This window comes from Sander vitreus, chromosome 2 (genome assembly GCF_031162955.1).
Source record: "Sander vitreus isolate 19-12246 chromosome 2, sanVit1, whole genome shotgun sequence".
Classification (NCBI taxonomy): domain Eukaryota; kingdom Metazoa; phylum Chordata; class Actinopteri; order Perciformes; family Percidae; genus Sander; species Sander vitreus.
Genome location: NC_135856.1, coordinates 27,670,345 through 27,686,878, shown reverse-complemented (window position 1 = coordinate 27,686,878; position 16,534 = coordinate 27,670,345). Strand labels below are relative to the sequence as shown.

At 41.8% G+C, this 16,534-nt stretch overlaps 1 protein-coding gene across 1 annotated transcript in view; it reads right to left on the bottom strand.

The window, feature by feature from the left end:
- Window positions 1-10,120: 10,120 nt before the first annotated feature.
- Window positions 10,121-16,534, bottom strand: part of fhdc1 (FH2 domain containing 1) — a 42,784-nt gene continuing 36,370 nt past the window's right edge. Inside the window, exons 10-12 of the mRNA XM_078263673.1 lie at window positions 15,107-15,224; window positions 14,784-14,948; window positions 10,121-13,537 (exon numbers count right to left, since the gene is read on the bottom strand). Coding sequence (XP_078119799.1) covers window positions 11,369-13,537; window positions 14,784-14,948; window positions 15,107-15,224 — 2,452 coding nt within the window. The 3' untranslated portion in view covers window positions 10,121-11,368. The remainder of the gene's footprint in view (window positions 13,538-14,783; window positions 14,949-15,106; window positions 15,225-16,534) is intronic.

The window sequence follows — 16,534 nt, the reverse complement described above, 5'->3', positions numbered from 1 at the left end:
AAATTACGGCTATGCCTACGATTAGGTAATTTGTGGTGATTTTCTCTATTTAACAAGAACAAATTCAGTGAATCGTTTGTTTTTATTTCACAACATGACCATGTCATATGCACACTTATCACAATTATCATATTTAATAACATTACAATCATGAGGCTTTTTATGTGATTCTGTGTGAGAATTCGAGAACATAGGATCTTTCTGAGGCTTTGCCTAATTGTGCTGTTACGATAGTTAGCATGCTTAGTCACATAAGATCTTTTATCTATTTCTCACCACTGATGATCGGCCTTTTGTTCACCTCCGACCTCTGTCTGTTGATCTTTACCTCTCACCTCTTTAGCCAGGCTAGCTGTTTCCAGTCTTTGTGCTAAGCTAAGCTAACCTACTGCCGGCTGTGGCCTAATATCTAACAGACAAGTGTAGTCTTATCTAATTCTTATCCAGAAAGCAAATAAGCGTACTTTTGCTTTAAGGAAGCGCACCTAGTTACATTCCACCTCTGGGAACAGATGCATTGTGTAGATGAGTACATTTCAAAAACTAGAACTACTATTATCAATCTAAGTATCTATATAACCAAGAACTAAAAAGAAGAGAAGTAGAGCAGCACCGGCTCTACCTCTGATGGGACATCCCAGCACCAGTATAGTAACTGTGGTTTCCCGTCAAGCCCCATCCTTTCTTATGAGGGAGGCTGTTGCCGTGACAACCCTACATTATGCAGCAGTCCATGAAAGACTCTTTTCAGATTAAAAAAAGAAAAGAAAGACAGAAACAAGTTATTTGCATTCCTTTTCCATTAAAGATTTTGTGTGATAGAAAAAAGGCGGTATGAGGTTCATTGTCTGGATGTGTGGGGGAGGGAGGGGGCTGATCTTGATGCATCTGAACGCCTCAAAACTATTTTAGAAAACTAATGCGCTGTGTGTGTCTCAGTCAAAGGCCACCTGCTTAGCATGCAGTACACAATCGCAGGCTCGTGCAAATATTTCTGTTTGTTTCAGCATCCCACCTCTGTGTTTTTTTTTTATTTTTTTTATAACTTAACAGGTAGCCTACAGTAACTGCTTTAAAACTCAAACTTCAAGTCCATTCAAACAGTGTAGATCCGCACCAGCAGATTGCACAAACACAAGATTTGCACAAACTGTGAAATACTCTTTCATTCTTTAACTTTGAATGTGAGGGTGAAAAAAATCCAGACATTCTTGCCTTGAGTGATTTTGATAAAGAATCAAATCGTAGCACCAAAGGAGCAACATGTAAAAGTCAGTACATCTTGCAGCACAATGTTCCGCAAATGTCTGTTGACCCTGTAAACGCAGCTACAGTCTATACTGCAGAATTAAACCAGAATATTCAGACCAGAGCTTGACCATAATTTCATGATCCTGCTGTGGTCACCGCTGCCTGCACCTGCTGCTGCCATTACTCCAGCACAGCATGGCGGGATTAGCAGCCAGAGTCCCGTGAATGGCTGCTGAATAATTGACCAACTTCCTTTGTCTCATTCACGCTGTTTCAAATGAACATATGTTGAGGACCAAATTGCAATGAAAGTTTGATGAGGAAATGGTAATGAGGGGGGATTTCATAGAGTGAAACAGTTATTAGGGAAGGCTGTTGTTAAATGTACCGTATCATCTAAGTGAAGTGACTGTACAGTAACTAGGAGAAACAACAAATCTGACTCTTGCAAACAACAATCTGACTGCTCATACACACACATTCATTCTCCCTTGTGGGGAGAGGGGCTTAGGAGACCGTTTTGGGCTTTAGCTGAAAGGGGGGAGGGACTGACAAGTTGTTGTTGTTCACATTTTTGGGCTAAGTCCTGGATCTTCCCAATCCTACCTACAGCACCTTTAATGGACAGTGTTGTATTATCCCTGCTCTGGCAGAAGTAGCAGGCAAGCCAGGAGGGGATTTTTTTGTGTACCACAATCTTTATGCTATGGGATTTAACATTAAACAAATGTTTAACTTTTAACTTTTTGTCTAAGAAGCTTTCAATGAAAAACAACTGAAGAAAAAAAATCATGTAAATTTAGCCTCAAATCCACAAACTGACAGGAGTTGAGTTTGTATGTAGCTTTGATAAAATGCTTTCAGAGACCATTTTTGATGCAGTAAGTGGTACTTTAATAATTAACTTTCATAGCAGCAATGGTAATGTGTGGAATGAACCAACGATACCTGTTTGACTGTAAATCTAAATATTATTCAACCAACGATTATTCTCATCGCCACATAATCTGCTGATTATATCCTGAATAACCAATCAAACGGAAGGGGGGGGGAGACGACTACTCTCTGCTAGGGGTGGGGGGGAAATATCGATACGGCATAGTACCGCGATATTCTTTGTGGCAACACTGTATCGATACACAGATGCCAAGTATCGATCTATTATTATATTATGTGTTGATCAGTTTGTCTGCTTGACAATCCCATCTTGCAGTAATAAAATAGAAGTGAGATGAACAAACAGAGAAATGTTAGCCTAGAAATCTAGAAGCACCCTAGCTGCAGCAAATGTAATTTTCAGCCAGGGTCAGTCTAGCAACTCTCCGTTGGCTTGCGAGCTGGAAAAACCAAACTCTAGTCAGGCCAATCACATCTTGTATAGAGTCGGTGGGCGGGCTTAACATAATGACGGCAGAGTTGCGACAGTTCCGCGTGAATTCCCTGCCACTTGAAAACAAAGAAGATGGCTGCTGCTGCTGGGGAACAGCGGACTTTCGAAGCGGCTTTGGCCGCGACTCTGGAAGACTTGGAGTTAAGCTTTTCTTTGAGAAAAGAACAAAGAACGGCACTGAAGTCATTCTTAAAAAAGGAAGATGTGTTCAGAGTTTTGCCGACCGGATACGGCAAAAGTTTAATCTTCGTTGCTCTGGTTGGTTGTAGTGCTATCCTATTGCGTACTGAGGGAATTTGAAAGACAACCGTTTATCCCGCCCCTCGGATTGAGCCCTGCTAATGGTGAGTTCCCGGACCCAACATCTTGATGTGGGTCTGGCTTGTCAGGCTAGAGAAATGTATCTTTTTAGATAACACTAACGGCTATGTTACGCTAACTATGTTGACAAAGTTTCCTTTTGGGGGACATCATTTGAAATTGGGAAAAATTTGAAGTTGGAAAAAAGGTAATAAATTGCAATATATTGCAATATGTTTAAAATCGCAATAATATCGCAATAATATCGTGTCGTGACATGAGTGTCGTGATGACATCGTATCGTGAGGCCTCTGGTAATTCCCACCGCTACTCTCTACCACCACCAATGTGTGGCGCCCACACAGACACAAGGACAACATGCAGACTCCACACAGAAAGGCCCGGGACGACCAGGGTTCGAACGCGGTACCTTCAGTGCAAACCATTGGGCCGCCGTGCTGCCTCCTTTGCCGCCATTTGTCAAGCCGGGAGCAGAAAAGGTTTTCATGATTATTTGACTATCAAAACAGTTGATTCATTTTGTGTTGCGCAACTAATCTGTTAAAAGACACATCGTTTCAGCTCTAAAGAGACATTTGACTGTAACCCAATGTGTAAGAAGCAGTGTCCATACAGAAAAGGGAAGCACATGAATGCAGTCTATAAAATACTACAGTGTGTGTGTCTCACCCCATGTCTATTTCCTCCAGTTTGCTCTCCCTGTGTTGTCTCGTCTCTCTCTCTCTGCGTCTGCGGGGTCAGTTAAGTGGCTTGACTTTCACCACGTGTTCCTGTCATGTAGATCTGAAGACAGAAGGAAAAGGGAACGTTAGCTTTTCTCCACCACACACTGACAACATATTGACAATTACTTTTGTCCCTGAATTCTTATTAAAAAAAGACACCCTGAGCATTTCAAAGTGCATATTTTCATCGGATGATTTTCTTGCTGTACAGTCTGGACAGTCCTCTACAAAGAGGGTGTTGTATCTCGATTGGCTGCTAATCTCAGTGGTCTCACACAGATAATCCCTGTAGCTGTGGTAGAGTGAGTCTAAATCCCAGCACGTTGGCATTACATTTATGTGGAAATAGTGTATTTGTTAAAGGTCAGGAGTGATTCGGTGCGACAACGTGTCCTTTTAAAGTGACAGGGAGTAAGGTTATCAAAGGGACACTGGAATAAAACTCTTAGTAGACTGTCACCTGGTGTTACAGAGCAAACCGTCTCTGAAGAATGAACTCACATGAACTCAAGATTGCATGATAAAAACGTTGCTATAAAAAGGTCACAGCCTCATTTTTTGCAGCATACTTTCATTTTACAATTCTGTGTTTTGGTTGTCAATGCTTGATGTCAGATTCAATTGACTGCAAACATACCAACATTCAGATTTGGATCATTTGAAATTGACCAGAAGAAGATGTGCTTTTTTTTATTTTTTATTTCTAACCCCCAGCAACGACTGCTGCAGTAAATGTGCACTGAAAATGGCTCATAAAATAAACAGAAGTTGTGACTCACTCTCTCTAGGGATGCTGTGAACTCCTTCCTGTCCAGCTCGTCCGATCCCTGCTGTCTGTTTCGTGACGTACTTGCCGAGCAGCAGAACATCTCCCAGCTGCTCTTTTCATCAATCAAAAAAAAAAAAAAATATCCAAAACAAGAGCCGTGGCTGCCTCCTGCAGCAGTGTCAGAGTGAAAGTAAAGATTCTACTCCTCCGGTGTTAGGTTGAGCTGCAGGATAAGGAGGGATTGAGAGGAGCATAATCCCTCACACATGGTTACAGCAACTTTGATCTCGAGATAAACGTGCCAAGTCGCGACATCTTATGCTATTTACCCCTATGGAATGTCTTAGTAAACAACCTATGTAGTTCTCATATTATTTTACCTTTTGTATTTGTACTCTGTTGATTTGATATTGTGTGTAATTTTAGTTTTTGGCTTTTTCTTTCCTTTTCAGTATTTTAGTTTCTATTTTAATTGGATTATGCATTGGAGACTGCTCATTTGCATCTCTTATTCACATCTTTTATTGATTTTGTGTATATGAATCTGTAGTATTTGTACATGTGTAAACCAATTTAAAAAATCCTATACAATACATAGTCCTTTGTCTTGAGCTAAGCCCATAGCATATAGGCCTATATATAAAGTTCTAAGCCAAACCAGACATACATTTTGTCCATTATGGTTATAATTTATTTCTAATAGATCCAAATGTGTTGATGAATGAATAGTTTTTTTTTGTTTTTTTTTTGCTTTTATTAAGAAAGCAGATGTTCTAGTATAGTATTTGACCCAAAAAACTGAAACAAAGTCAAAATCAAGATTTCCTTTGAATGTGGAACACGATGGGTAAACAGCAGAAGGCTGATGAACAGTATTATAAAGGAACTACAGAGGGCTAGAGTGACTTATATGTAATGTAAAAATAAAAGGGTGCTATTCTGCATATCTCATTCAGGTTGGTCCTCTTCACCAGTATACAGTATTTATAGTGCATTTAATCTAGATCAAACCTTTTGACGCTGCTTTACCTTTTCTGGGTTTAGTGTGACTGTTTTAAAGAAAAAAAAAAACACTTTACTTGAAGGTATCTAAATAAGAGTGACATGACACTGTCATGAACGCGTCATAAACATTACAAACAAGTCATAAACGTTTATGACATAACGCTTCTGTCATTAAGTGTCATTCGGTTTTTGTCATGACAAGTTAGGGTTAGGGTTAGAGTTCATGTGTCATGACAGAGTCATGTCACTCTTATGTAGATACCTCTACATAAGTCACCTCTCCATTTACTGAAGGTTACTGTGTTTCACATGATATTGACATTGGGTACTGTAAGATTTCTAAAAGCTTAAAATCAGAAAACTGTAACCAAAAACAACAAAAGGACACACAACGTTGTAAAATATTCAAATGCAGCAGCCAAAGCAGCAGCATTTTCAAACCTAGAAACAAATCCGAGAAGTGACTGAGAGGGTCATTTACAGGACTGCTGACACACGAGATACTCTGCTGCACTCTGGTGGTGTAGACGCCGAGGTTCACCGATTCAATGTTAATAGACCAGAGATCTTTAACAGGGGGTCCAGGGCCCCTAGGGGGTCCTCAGAGTTACTGCAGGGGTGGAAGGGGGGAACCAAATTATTGTAAATTTTTTGAAAAAATCATATTACAAAAAAATACTCCGCACATTTATTACATGAGACAGATGCTTCGGAGGGGGATAAGTAAGTCAAAAGTTGCAAAGAAACTCCTGCACACTGTCTAACTTGCAAAAACCAAATGTAATAGTAGGCAACGTTTCGATACTAGACCATCATCAGGCAAAATTATTGAAGGGAGTTTCTTTGCAACCCCTGAAAGTTTACTTTTTTTTTTTTTTTTTTTAAATGTCTTAACATGAATCCAACAAATTACTGGCAAATATAAATCAGCCTATTTGTGAAAAAAATCCCACTGATCATAGACTTACTGGCTTATAGGTAAGGTAGTTACTGAGGTAGCCATTAGTATTTTATGTACACAAAAAAAGAGGCTTTAGGCCATCATACACGTTGTTGTAGGCCCAGTTTAATATGCAACTTTATTTTATACAATATGTAGTTGGGGGTCCTTGGCTTGAAAAACATTGAAGACCCTTGTCATAGACTGTAAAGGCTTTTGCACTTTTGCTTCCTGGAGTATTTCACTATAAATAACTGTACATTTGGTTTGGGTCAATACTTGTTCCCTTTCTTTAAATGTTTTCCCAAACATGTATTGCAAATATAAAATCTGCCTGTTTAAAACCAAACCATATACATAGTTGACAATAATCTGGAGGAGAAATTGTCAACACAGTATGTTGATTATTTATTTAGTTTAATTTTACATATTTATTTTTATCTTAAACAATACTAACTTCTTGTGATTTGTGGGCATTATAGTGTGAATGCAAAGCTTGAAATTAGCAGTCAGTTTCCACATTGTGGCCTCAAGACTGCAGAGAACCAGCTATTTTAAATAGATAGACAGAGTTTTCAGTTTACACAGCATGTGAATTTTATTCATTTCTCAGATGTCATCATCAGAAATACAAACTGCAGAAGAGTAACGTCACAATTTGCAGCCCTGTGGCCTAGTGATCAGAGAGGATCATATGATCAGTCTTTGCTTTTTCATTGGGAGACTTCAGACCAAGCAGAGCGTTAGAGCACCTACAGTACATGTATTGTTAAACTACAGCAGACACATCAACGGTTCTCATCACAAGGTAAAAAAAAAACAACACACACTAGTCATTCCTTTCCAGTGTGCAAAAGACTTCCTTGGGGGTAAATTAATGCCAAAAGAAGGGACATTAAATCATTTGGGGAAAGATAAATGAAGGAAATACATATTTATGCTACTAGAGAATCAGCAATTATGTTTTCTCTAAATAACATTAAGTCACATATTGTGAACACGTTTTGCATAGTGACTTGAAACAATACCGTCTATACAAAGGTTTGCGGACGGCATGATCTTTCAGGTTTACAGAGCCGTTAGTAAGCAATCGTAATTGATGTTTGGGCTGTTACTGTGGTAACCATCCCGTAACAAGGAAGTGGTGGTGAAAAGGGCGAAGAAAGTATTCAAATTCCTCAGCAGCTCAGCTGCTGTAAGCCAGTCAGACGAAATGTAAAGGGCACCCATTGTAACGTTCGGGGGCTGTTAAAAAAGGTGCAAGCAGCATGCATTGTGGGATACACAAAGGACGACTCTGAGGACAGACAGTGCAGAAGACTGAGACCTATTGTTGGCTATACATTGTGTCCAGGGTGGAGGAATCGCATCTATACAGCTGTTGAAGTTGCAAAATAAGTTGGTGTGTTCTTTCTTTAAAACAGCTCGATCCAAATAATCCAAATGTAAACAAAAGTTGATTCCACAATTAAACTTTGTACGGAGACAAATGTATTGTTTAGGCTAAAGAAGGTTTATACGTTGCAAACTGTAGAGACAAAAGAGAAGACTTTTTTTTTTTTAACAATCTGTGTGATTTTAAGTTTACAGGAAGATAGAGTTTTAAAAAAAATCCAGAATGGGTTTTTCACAAGCTTTACTCAAGGTCCACCTACTAGCTTTTTCCAGAGCTCTCAATCGTGTTAAACTGCTGCTTCCACGCTCAAATTAAAGATGTTTTTTGAGTGTATTTTAGGCTGAATGGCAGTAACATATTAATGAGCTGTAGCAATTCCCAGACACATATACTCACTACTCATTTTAAAAAGTAAAGTCATTACTTTAGAGCTGAACTACAGTAGGTTATTAATTAATGAATCAATATGAATTAATCAATCTATCAATCAGCAGAAAAGTAATCAGCAAATTTTGACAATCAAATCCATGTGAACAAGTGAATATCTTTGGGTTTGGACAAAGCAAGCATTTTTAATAAGTCTACTCGGGCTTCTGTGAATTTTTCAGTCTTCTGGCTTTTTTTAATGGACCCACTGATTAACCAAGAAAGTATTCGTCGGTCAGATTCATCGATAAGGAAAGTAATCATTAGCTGCAGCCCTCCATTACTTCACTTGATTGGGGTTTCAATTTAGGCTACATGCAGACCACACACGCAGTGGCATGTCACACTGGGCCTTTTGTGTCATCGGTACATCAACTTCATTTGCATTACAAGGAACAGGAAGACACCCATCACATGTCAACACACTGTAGGCCAGGGCTCTGATACAAGATATGCATGCTTGGATCATTTTTGAAATATGTGCGCGCTCACATACTTCACTCTTAATGCTATGTAAACATATTGATAGTCAGAAAAATACTATGTCTTTACATTATGTACAAAGTGTATCACTACGAGCGTATCACTAACCAGTGGAGTCACTGTTTTTCAGCTCGGTGGGATGGAATGTAGGAAAAGTTTCTACTCTCCTTTTACGATCGAGCAGTTACTACTGGTGATGGATCGGCTACATTAAGCTTTAAGGCAATGCACTGTCGTGAGCGTTGCTGCCATCAAGGCAATGGCACAATGCAGTTTGAAAGGCAAGTGGTGTGAAATGGTCAATAGGGCTGTATTTAGCCTCAGTTTGTGCCTCTCATGTATTACCATTACATTTGAGTCATGGAGAGAAGAATCAGTTCATCTTTAAAAAGTAGTTCTTTGTACGAAAATATAAAAGACCACAATGTAACAGCTATATGGACATATAAAACATTTTTCATTTTGTTTCACATTGTCCAAATAATTTTTGGCTACCGTTTTTTCGATTAAGGGAAACATTTACACAACTTGAGAAATTAAAGCAACACTAAAGCGCTTTTCCTCTTCGGTCCCCCTACAGGTTGGAAGTGGAATTGTCCGTTACCGCTGTTGTAATGTCTCATTATGGCTTATTGGAACTACAGATCTGCTACCCGATCTGGCAAACTTGCATAGTGTGGTTATAGCCGATAGGGGGCAGCAAAAAAAAATGCAGAAGTGCCGTTCACCCTGTTACGAGTTGATGAACCACTGAAACGATTTTGGAAACATTTTTTTAAAGGTACATTATTTTGGTGCAAGTTTGCCAGATCGGGTAGCAGATCTGTAGTTCGAAGGAGACATAAGAATAATGGTAACGGTAATGGACAATTCCGCTTCCAACCTGTAGGGGGACCGAAGCGGAAAAGTGCTTTAGTGTTGCTTTAAAACACTGCATTATTGGGCAGCAGAGTATTTCTTTCTAAGAAACCAATATGGTAGCCGAAAATGACATATGTTCATGCTCAATTTGTACGACGTGAAACAAAATCTATAACCTTTGTCAGTTATTTTACGTCCATATTGATGTTACATTGTATTATTGCCATAAAATCATTCTCGTGACATACAAATGAGCAATGACATGTCATTTCTGGCTACCTGCATTAGAAATATAGTTGAAACTTTGGACACTGGCTAAAATGTTTCAATATCGTGCAACGGACGGAATGTTTCTTCCTCCACATGATCGCCTCCATCAAGAAGGTGATCATGTTTTTGCTTCGGTTTGTTTGTCCGTTTGTCAGCAGAACTTCAGAAAAACTACTGGCCTGATTTTCATGGAACTTGGTGGGAGGGTGTAGCATGGGCCAGGAAAGAAAGCATTACATGTTGGAAAGGAGGGAAAACACAAATGATATTTACTTACGTTGGCGGTAGCTGTGTTCTCCAAGTGCCCTTCTAGTTATAAGAGTCGTTACAAATTCTGAAAGTGCCTTCAAAACAGCAGTAAGTGTTACCAGTGTTAGACCACCGTCTGGGTTTCAGATTTTTCAGGATAACAGCTGCTTAGCTCTGTAACGCAAATGTAACAGAGGCACAAACTGGGGCTAGGCTGAATTATGACCAGTTATTGTTGCAATTTAACATTGTCAAGAGAGGTGCATGCCTAGAGAACATATGAGATGACTACATTCACAGTAGAAACATTAGACCAGGCTGTCAAAACAATCATATGACTGATGATTATGTCAGTGTTGTTTCAGACATGTTCAGCGCTTTTCTTTCAAAGCATTAGCGTTGATCGTGTATTAGCCTACAGTATACAGGAAACAATTCCTACGTGCACGTCTACTCCATGATACTATGGAGGAGTTCTAACACATTTACTTACTACAGACACACATACATACACAAGGTACAACAGGTACCACAGTTGGTATACACTGGCTTATAATCTGTGACTTTATATATCGTAGTAATATGATTTATACCAGGGATTTGTAAAAAAGAAAAGTGACATTGCAGTTTAAACCAATTTATCAGATCTACATCTTCATCGTGCAGAGCCAAATGAACATATTCTACTTTTTTTTCTGCCAGTAAAAGGCCACTGCGATCTTTCTGAGGTATCGAGCAAAGAAATCAAACGGTGCGATGCTCTACAGGACGACGCACAAAAAAAAGACACCATAACAGCAGCAAGTGTAGGTACAACAAATCTTGTAACCCTGAATGAAACGGACACTGAATCTCAGTCTCAAATTGTCGGAGCTAATTAGCAGCATCATATAGACAGTAGCGTTCGACATCAACATCATCACAGACACAAGCATATACAGTAAATAGACAGCTAAGCAGGCAAAGAGGCTCCTGTGTAAAAACACCTATTTGCCATTTGTCAGTTTAGTTAATGCCCCCCCCTCTAAAATAAAAAGGGAATTGTTAAAACAACAGCAACAAAGAAAAAACAGCTCTTTGCAATTCATAAACCTGATACAGATACAGCTACTAGAGGAACCTTAGGGTGAGAGAGCCTAAAATATCTTTCAGATTCCTGTCTTTTGCATGATATGAGAGGATACGACTGCACAGTAGAAGGGAAAGAAGAGCGAATATCAATTTACATCAAAGTCTCTCTTTCTTTAAGTCCTTCTGCAGTCAGTTTCCACTAGGTTTTGCTTTATTTCCAGCTTGGTTTAGCACCTCTGCTGGGCGTCACCCCGTCTCTAGACTGGACGGACTTTTCAGAAAAGCTACTAGTCTTACGAACATCTCCGCGTGTAGGAGGTGGTGGGGGAGTCTCGCTGCGGTAGGCGCTGCGGCTGGTTGCTTTCACACTTTGCACCCGTCGCAGGGTTGTCCCTTGGGGCTGCTCCTCGCTAGTGTGAACTGTGGGCGACAACCTGTTCTGCTTCACCGGGGTTTGTCGACCTAGAAGTGAGGGTCTGCGAGACGGGGTGGAGGGGACAGACGGGGGGCCCAGATCCTTCCTGGACCTAGAAGTAAAAGCTACCGTGTTGCGGGCAAAGCTGGGGACATCGGAGGTGTTTTTTGCGGCGAGTGTGTTACAGCTGCTGTGCTCAGAGGAAGCTCCACCCTGAGCCTGAGCCTGAGCTTGGGCCAGTGCCAGGGCTCTCATGGTGGAGCGGCACATCTTCTCCTCAGGTGCAGGCTTGGGGATATTCCTCAGGGGTTTGGTGCTCTGCTTGTTGATGGTAGCCTTTCTCGGGGCTAATTCGCGTGCCCATCTGGAAGCGCCGCCTGTGAGGCTACTCCCCCTCTGAGCTTTGGACTCATCCGGAGGCAGACTGGAGTGTCGAGGAGGTCTTGCGGTCTTCTCGCTCCTTCCTCTCGCTGGGGTGCTCTGGTCACGGCGTGACTCTCCACCGCCGTGCTCCAAAGGTCTCTCTCCTCTCCTGCTACCTGTCCTTGTAAGCTTGCTGATGGGCACAACCTTCCGCATGCCTTGGCTCTCGCTGCTGGTCAGCGTTCGCACACCGCGACCTCCGCTGCACTTTGTCGCTTTGTTAGCTTTGCCCTTTGTATGTGCCGGCTTTCTGCTGCTTCTCTGTGCATCTTTCTCCACACCTTGTTTACCCTCAGTGGTGTCACAGCTCTCCGTGTCCCACTCGTCTCCGGTAGCAGACGGGGTCATGGATGCTGCGTCCACAGATTTGGGCGCTGAAAGCTCATTGGTGGAAACGGACTGGTCCATGGGGGACAAATTAGAGGACAGGGAGCTCGAATCTAGCTGGCTCTCCTGATCGGATCTCTTGCAGTCAGTCGTTCTGAAATGAAGCCCCTCTTTCATTAGAGACGAGCTTTCCACCTCAGAGTAATCCGAGGTGACAGAGCAGTCCGTTTCTGTGCAGTCTAGTATATAAAACAATGGTTTCTTATTGGATACAGAGGTATCCAGTGGGAGGGGTGTATCACAGGTTGTTGATGAAACTGTGCTGTTGTCCTCTTCTTCTTTCTCTGTCTCAGGAGAAAGCCCAGCATGTGTGGGAGGATCTAGTTCCCCTCCCCAGGCTGCATTGGGATCTGCTCCTCTTTCTAAAATGTTATCATGCAGGAGGACGTTCAGATTTGTGGGAGGTGACCGTCTCTCCTTTTCCAAATCAGTCACCACAACATCCCCCTGGTTGACCACGTGCAGAGGATTACTGTTATTGTTTGGATTAGGTAGCTCAAAAGCTTGAGGACCTCGAACTAAAGTGTGCTTCTCCACACTAACATTCAAGTGGCTGGTAATTGTTGGGTTGGGAAGATTGGCGGGCTTCTGAAAGACACATAAGGAACGAGGGAGAGCGCTGCCTTCGGACACAGATGAGTAATGATTGTTGTTGTATGGGTCATTACCGTTTAGCCCAGAGGACGAAAACCTGGCCAGTGGGCTGATGGGCTCCGTTTCTGCACGTGGGGACTCCACCTGTGTGTCGCAGCCCAGCTCACGGTTGTCGTCCTGGGCTGAGATCCAGGGGGTCGTCCTGCGCTGCACTGTGCGGCCCGGCCGAGGTAAGCTGTTAAACTTGGAATAGTCAGCGGGGTTCCCAGTGCCTCCAAATAGCTCCAGGTATCCTTGGAGTTCTCGGTCTGCTATGGAGGTCAAGGTGTGACGATGGCGGCGGGCACTGGCGGAGCGTCCCATCGGGCTTTGCGGACTCTGAGACCTCTGCTGGAAGAAGTCAAGCAGGCCTTCCTTAGTGAGCATCCCCACGTCGCTCTCGCTGCTGCTGCGACTAAATCCGCTGCTCGGATCAGCACCCGACCAAGCAAAGCGCTTTTCCTCCAGCTCTTGCAGACGACGCAGTCTGGCTGCTTCCTTCAACTCGCGGTCTGCGTTGTCCTGAGAAAAAGAGGAAAAGTTAGAAGTGTTTAGAGGCAGGCAGGAAGACAAATAAATGATGGTAATATCAAATTGAACTGGAAAGAAATTAACATTTCAAGCATCTTTTTACCTCGAAAATCACTCCTTTTAATGGATATTTCCCAGTTATTTTAACAGGGGTCTTACTTTCGTAGTTTTAGCTATGATGTATCATGCACAAATGCTCTCCTATTTTAGTGGACCATTTTTGTTGATGCAATCCACGCCCCTAGGACAGCACAGCACAGTGCTTTGGTTAAGGTGGCTTGGGTAAGGGAAGTTTAGGGTCCCCTGCTGGAGCATCTGCCCCCGCAACCCGACACCCGAATAAGCGGATGACGATGGATGGATAACATGGTTTCTTTAAAGTGCCCATATTATGAAAAGAAATCACTTTTTTCTGGGATTTTGGGTGTTATTTTTGTGTCTCTGGTGCTTCCAAACGCATACAAACTTTGAAAAAAAATCCATCCATGCTGTTTTGAGCGAGATATGGGTTTTTGAATGTGTCCTGCCTTCAGTCCCCAGGTGAGCTGTTCAAAATCGGCAGGGCTTTTTACGTAACTAGCCAAGACGAGGGGCCTAGGGGGCTAACCGTTGGCATGCTAGCACTAGCATGCTAGCTCGTTCTCAATGGCAAAAACACTGCTACAACACACACAAATTCACCCTAATCTACAAAATAAATTGTATAGAACTACTTACATGTCCCTGTTCTGCAGGTATTCCACGCAAAGTTGGAAGTGCGCCCTCGTTTAGAAGAAGTCTCCCGGCTAATCCTGCCTTGTACAGGCCAAAGTTGCAGAAACAGCTAGCTAGCTCATGTAATCCTTACCTAGCTACTGCACATGTGTGACTGACAACAAAGATGTTACAGAAGTTGCGTGGTCTCACTCTGTAGCTAAAACAGAGAGCTCAACACACAGGGTGAAAAGAGGAGCTGCAGCAATGTGCAGTACAACAAAAATATGGTGTTTTTTGAAAATTAAACCATGTAAACCTTTTCTGATACAATCTCAAATTACAATTATGAACCTGAAAATGAGCATAATATGGCCACTTTAAAACCTGTGTAATTGTCTCCTTGTGTTTCCTACCAGTCTGACTTCCTTTTTAGCGATGTTGATGTTTTCCCAGATCTCAGCAATCAACTTAGTGGGTTATTATTACCCAAGGGCATGAGGCCCAGTTGTTAAACTACAATTATTCTTTCACGAAAACTGACCTTGACAGCTTTCTTGAACTTGTTGCAGAAGTCTTGAAAGATGCGGAAGCACTCGTCCAGCTTAAAGGTGTCCTTGTCTTCACACAAGAAGTCGATGAGAGCGTTCCCCTCTTTGCGCAGATCCAGCCTGCGTCTCTTCAGGTCCTGAAGCGTCTGTGCTGAACTCTGAGACATCGGACACATACATTTTTTATTATTACACTTTAATGGCTGTCATTATCTATAGCACTTGAGTCAGCAGCGCCAGGAATGTACAGTGGCCTGTAGATGTTCTGTATGTGTGTATATAATGTATTATACAACTACTGCTGCTGCTGCTTCACCTGCAGAAAGGGCTCCAGCTGCTGCACTAGCTCCCGGTCTCCTTGAACTTTCTCCTCCAGGGATTTAATCCGAACATATAAGGAGGAAAACTCCACCTCGATGTTTTCCACTGAGATTCTACATGAAAACATTACAGCAGACAGATTCAGATCAGGAAAATGTGCTTAGAAACCATTTTGGTGATAGCATACACAATACTCATTTTGTCCTCATAATACTGCTGAGCATGACAAGACCTGACAGCATTTTGTTGAATGCACTGCCAGACTGTCATCTGTTAAAGGTGGAAGATAGGATCGCTGTGAGAAATGCTTTCAAATATCCTGAGAGAGGGAGGGAGGGGTAATCTTGGCTCTCTGGTGCAGGAGCTACACTGTCTCCACACAGAGATGACCTTGTGAAGCTGACAGAGCCTGACAGCCAGCAGCATCACACTGCGTTCTGAACAGGACTCTCAAACATGACTCTCAAAGTACTGCATTTAAGTCAGATGTCAGCATGAGTAATGAGGCTGAATGTTGTTGTCAATTCAGCAATAAAAATATATATAAAATGTAGGGCTGTCAGCATTAACGCGTTAATTGCGATGCGATTAAGGGTCGAGCATAATGCGTTAATATTTATTTATATATATATATATATTTTTAAATCGTATTAAACGCAAGCTGCCATTTATTAATTTATTTTCACTTCACTTGGCTTTGCATCGTGCCTAACAGGCTACTATTTTGCCGTACTTCCTCGTAACACATCCTGCTGCTGCAGGAATAGCAACGCGTACCACTGATATGTCTGCACTTCTCTCTGATGCTCTGAAACAGACGTTACAGGCAACACAAACCCCGCTGCATGTGACGCTAGTTAACACTATACTCAACAGCAGCTAATGTTAGCCTACCGCTAGCTAGTAGCTGGATTAAACACGGTTACAATGCTGACAGCTAACGCTAAACGGTGTAAAGTTTGACTGTATTTCACTGTAGAGGATTCAACACCGGGATGTAACAATCTGCAGCTGCTGCTGTCGGAAAAACGCAGACAGTGCGTTCAATGAAACTGGTAATTTACAGCCTCATGGTGCATTCAAAGTTGTTGTTAAATGCCCTTTTCCCATCTGGTTGTTGTTTTTGTCATTCAACAGCTATTTACTAGTGAAATAAGTTATTGTTATAGTGATTACATTATTATTAAATCATTTAATTTTGACAATATGGCCTTAGCAATAAACAAGCCGTTCTTTAATGTCGCCAACTATTTAGTACCCTTCTTTTTTTTTAACTTTCTTAAAATAGGGAAGTTCGGTTCAGGTACCGTTAAGGCACCGGTACCGTTTTAAAAGTACCGCTTTAGCACTGGTATCCAAACCAAACAATACCCAACCCTAATATTGACTAGATTCAAATGTGTGACTAGATTAAATATATAAT